The sequence below is a fragment of the Echiichthys vipera genome (assembly GCF_963691815.1).
Source record: "Echiichthys vipera genome assembly, chromosome: 9".
NCBI lineage: Eukaryota > Metazoa > Chordata > Actinopteri > Perciformes > Trachinidae > Echiichthys > Echiichthys vipera.
This window is the reverse complement of record NC_139834.1, coordinates 16083574-16088071: the sequence shown is the minus strand read 5'-3', so window position 1 is coordinate 16088071 and position 4498 is coordinate 16083574. Positions and strand designations below refer to the sequence as shown.

Sequence of the window (4498 nt, the reverse complement as noted above, 5' to 3'; positions counted from 1 at the left end):
CAGGAAGTGTCTCACAAACACACACATGCACACAGATACACTTTTCTTATCAAACACATCCACAAACATGACAAGTGAGAAGACATGATTTGAAATCCCAGATTATATTGCATGTATAACAGTAATCCGTATACTGAAATGTTATCATTCATACAAATACAGTATAATGGTCTAGTAGCTGTGACGACACAGGTAATCACTTCAGGCCAGTCTAGCTCTGAGCTCAGAAAATACATAATCTTTGATCATATGCTCAACCAGATATTCAGACATTACATTACAGTCTATCATGGTATTCCTGCATCCCAATTAACACATTACTTATTCTACTTTCCAATATTTCTTTTACAATAGAAAAACATATTATAAAAGAATCACCAGAACATAACATTGATACTGTACGACATTATTTACAATGATTCATTCAAAAGTAAAACAGGTCATGGGACTTTTTGACCGGTAATTTCCCCTGATCTTGTAAGAGTTCCCTTTATTCAGCAGCTATCTTTGGCTTCTTCCTTCTCTCTGTTTTTGATTATCATGGCGTCACTGAAAGGTCTACTTCCCCAACAAGATATCCGCTAGTTGACAAAAATGATGATAAGCATAGTATCTAGTTCATGATCAGATGAGATCCACTATTCTTTGGATATGTGTAATTGTATTTAAGGCCAGAATGCATTTCTAAGTTTGACAGCATTTTGGAAAACAACTCTCACAAAATAATAATGCTAGAATGGAGAGAGGTTACAACGTCTACATTTTCAACCAAGCTGAAATCAAAAATACTGAGCATTATAAACACATGTATTACAGATTATGTATGGCAAAGTCAACAGTATCCCAACATTACATAATTTAAGGCACTCCATTATAATACATAGTGTGGAGTCATTACGACTGCTTACAATAGTGGAGGATTACACCCACGCTACTCATGAATAAATACAATAGTGAAACAGTTTTAAATAAATAAATAAATACATGGCTATTATCTACAAACTACGTATACACAAGTTACTCATTCAAGACACGGACAGGAAAATTGTGTTTTTAAAAAAAATGTAGTGCTATTTTTTACAACCGTTGTCTTGTTTAAGACTGTTGATCTTGTGGCCGTAGTAATTATGACTAGAGCAAAGGAGGAAGTAAGGTGACATAGTATAAAGAAGTCACTCACTCACAGGAAGAAGACTGCTGGGATAAAACATGCCATTGGCCGCCTATTTCAGCAGGCATTCTCCTCCCCTTTTGCTATCTACAGTATTTTGCAAGTGCACCGTCGTTGTTTCCGGGGCTTAGCACTTCCCAAGATGATTGTGATTGTTTTAGAGAAATACAAACAAGCCATGATGTACCAAAGTACGTATAACTACGTACATACTGAATTTAAGTGGCAAACGTAGGCATACTTATTTTAAATCAAACCAAGATCGTTTCCTAAACCTTAGCAAACTGTGACCGTTTCACAACATTAACGGCATGTTTAAAACAGCAACCACTATGTATGAAGACATATTAATCTGCCACCAGTAAGGCCTCTAATTTAGGAAACACTTGTTTGGATCGTATTAGAGGGTAGGAACACACAAGTTATGCGGTTGTGGGTTGGAGGACTTGATTTATTTTCCAAAACCAGCTATGATTTTGCAAAGTTGTCTGCGGACTGCGGACAGAACATACAGTATATTTGGCATTAACCAAATTGTCCAATATACAGTGAATGTATATTCCTGTGTTATATGACCCGTTCACGTTGGCTGATCTATGAATCTTCATAACAAATCTGATAATGTACATATAAGCCATTCCTCCTTTAAGCTGAAACTTTTCTCTTTCTCCATTCATTACATTTAACTGATTTAAACTTAGCTGAGACCTATGTTTTATGGCCCCAGAAGACACCGTTTTAAAGTTGAGAGTCATAGTGGCCACAAATATCAACAGTGAAGCTGGTGTGCATAACGATAAAAGCAATAGGATAAATGACCAATACAGTGAAAATAATAATAAGAAAAATAATCCTTTACATACATACTACTGATACACGGCAGATTTGTATGTGAAAAACAATCCTGAACATTGGTGAATCATTCTACTGTCTGTTGTCTGTCATGTTTGTTATTTTCAAAGTGTAGTTTTCATATTAGACGCAAAAGAGGTAATTAAAGTACACCCTGTATATCCTTATAAATCATAGTTTTCACTAAGTAGAAATAATTTATCCCACTGATACCAATAGACCATTATTTCAAGGAAATCATGACAGTTAACAGTTAATTCCCTCCATATCCTCTTCTTCAACATTTCTTTTCTACTTTGTGGCAGTCTCTCCTTCAAAGTTTTGTCCTTGTAGAGTCATTTCTCTTTGTCAGTCTGCCAGATGCCATTGGCTTTATTGAGAGAGGTGTTGCTACCCTCTTTGCTACCTGTCTCAGCCTTCATGGCTTGCTCAACAGCATCTGCTAAGGGCAACTTGTCCTCTGCTTCTGTCTCTCTGTGATAGAAGTAGTTAAAGTTGGATACAATGACGGGTACAGGCAAAGCAATGGTCAGCACACCTGCAATGGCACACAAGGTACCAACCATTTTACCCCCCATGGTAATGGGACACATGTCCCCATAGCCTACAGTGGTCATGGTAACCACGGCCCACCAGAAGCCATCAGGTATGCTGACAAACTGTGTGTTAGGCTCATCTACCTCAGCAAAGTAGATAGCACTCGAGAAGAGAATGACTCCGATGAAGAGGAAGAAGATGAGCAAGCCCAGCTCACGCATGCTGGCCTTAAGAGTCTGTCCAAGGATCTGCAGCCCCTTTGAATGACGTGAAAGTTTGAATATACGAAACACCCTGACCAGACGGATGATACGCAGAATGGCCAAAGACATGTTCTGTCCTGAGTTCTCTTGTGGTGTCGTGACTAATTCTGTAACCACGGTAACAAAATAAGGGATGATGGATATAATGTCAATGATGTTCATGAGGTTGTGGAAAAATTCACTTTTGCTAGGACAGACCAAAAATCTCACACATAGCTCAAAGAAAAACCAGGCAATGCAGGCAGTCTCAATGATGAAGAAGGGATCAGAGAAAGTTGTAGGCTTTACACCAGATGGAGCAACAGAACTGTAAAGTCCAGATTGGTTGAAAAGCTGAACTGCTGGGGGCACAATTTGGTCGGTGTCATCTCTGAATTCCGGCAGCGTTTCCATGCAGAAAATAATGATGGATATGACAATAACAAAAACAGACACCAGCGCTACACCTCGGGCTGCATTTGAGCTTTCTGGATACTCAAACAGCAGCCAGAATTGCCTGTTCACATCATTATCAGGTAGAGGGATATCAACATCTTTTATGAATCCTTCATCTTCTCTGAACTGCTCCATAGCCTCACTTCCAAGCTCATAGAACATAATTTCATCGGCAAACACATCCAGGGGAACGTTAGCCGGACGTCTGATCTTACCCCCTGACTGGTAGTAATACAAGATGCCGTCAAAGCTGGGTCGGTTCCGATCAAAGAAGTACTCATTCCTCATTGGATCAAAGTAGTCCATCCTCTTAAAAGGATCTCCTAGCAGTGTCTCAGGAAACTGGTCCAAAGTTTTGAGCTGTGTCTCAAAACGAAGACCAGCAATGTTTATGATGACTTTCTGTTCTCCTTCTTCCAGCCCTCGTTTATCTACAAACAGATCCTCACAACAATCCTTTGCCAGCCTGCTGAAGATCGTCTCACTTTCCTTGGTGCCCTCACTGTTAAGCAGCAGTTTCCAGTTGGAGATCATACTGGCGCAGCTACTGCGCCCTTGTCGGCTTGGACTTGGCATGGTTGGGGACTGGGGTACTCCTAGTTTCTCTGTGTGTGCAATAGGTGAAGATGAAGTGGATTCCCAAATGCAAGAGGGCACGGGTGTAGAGGGAAGCTGAGAGGCTCGCATAAGGTAGTCGCTGGATGGGCTGCAGTGCTCTGGGGGCATGTCCACTTTGAGAGCTGTGGTCTCATCAGCATAGGTGTCCACCTCATCCTCAAAGCTGCCGTCAAGCTCAACCAGGCTCTCAAAGTCTACCAGGGCAACCTCCATGGCTGCACGTCAGCCAGGGCAAAGCCTTGGGACCCCAGGATAAGACAATCTCACACACACACAGTTGTAAAGATGGGAGGCTCAGTCAGCAGAATCAGCAGCAGAGTAACAGAGCACCCAATCTTTAGCAAAGCACTTACAGTCACAGGAGAAATGAAAGGTTCCCTCTATTTTTGTATTCTCTCCAACACCTGTAGAGTGAAAGACAGAGAGTCAGTGTGTTTCTCTCAATGGTTAGTGGGTTTGTTTTGTGTTAACTATCAAGTGACAAGAATATGACGTTGGAAAGCACATTTTCTATCATGACTCCTATTTCTTAGATACCCATCTCTGTGGAAACCAGCATAGAGAGAAAGACAAGTGAGAGAGGGAGAGCAGTTCAGAAATGAAGGAAGAAAGGGTAGAAAGA

General features: G+C 40.7%; 1 protein-coding gene across 1 annotated transcript; it reads right to left on the bottom strand.

Annotated features, from left to right (window-relative positions):
* Positions 1 to 2358: 2358 nt before the first annotated feature.
* Positions 2359 to 4089, bottom strand: kcna10a (potassium voltage-gated channel, shaker-related subfamily, member 10a; the record flags this gene model as incomplete). The annotated part of the gene is made up of 1 exon (XM_083920523.1): positions 2359 to 4089. One exon carries the CDS (start codon positions 4087 to 4089, stop codon positions 2359 to 2361), a length of 1731 nt encoding a protein of 576 aa, XP_083776649.1.
* Between the last annotated feature and the right edge of the window lie 409 nt (positions 4090 to 4498).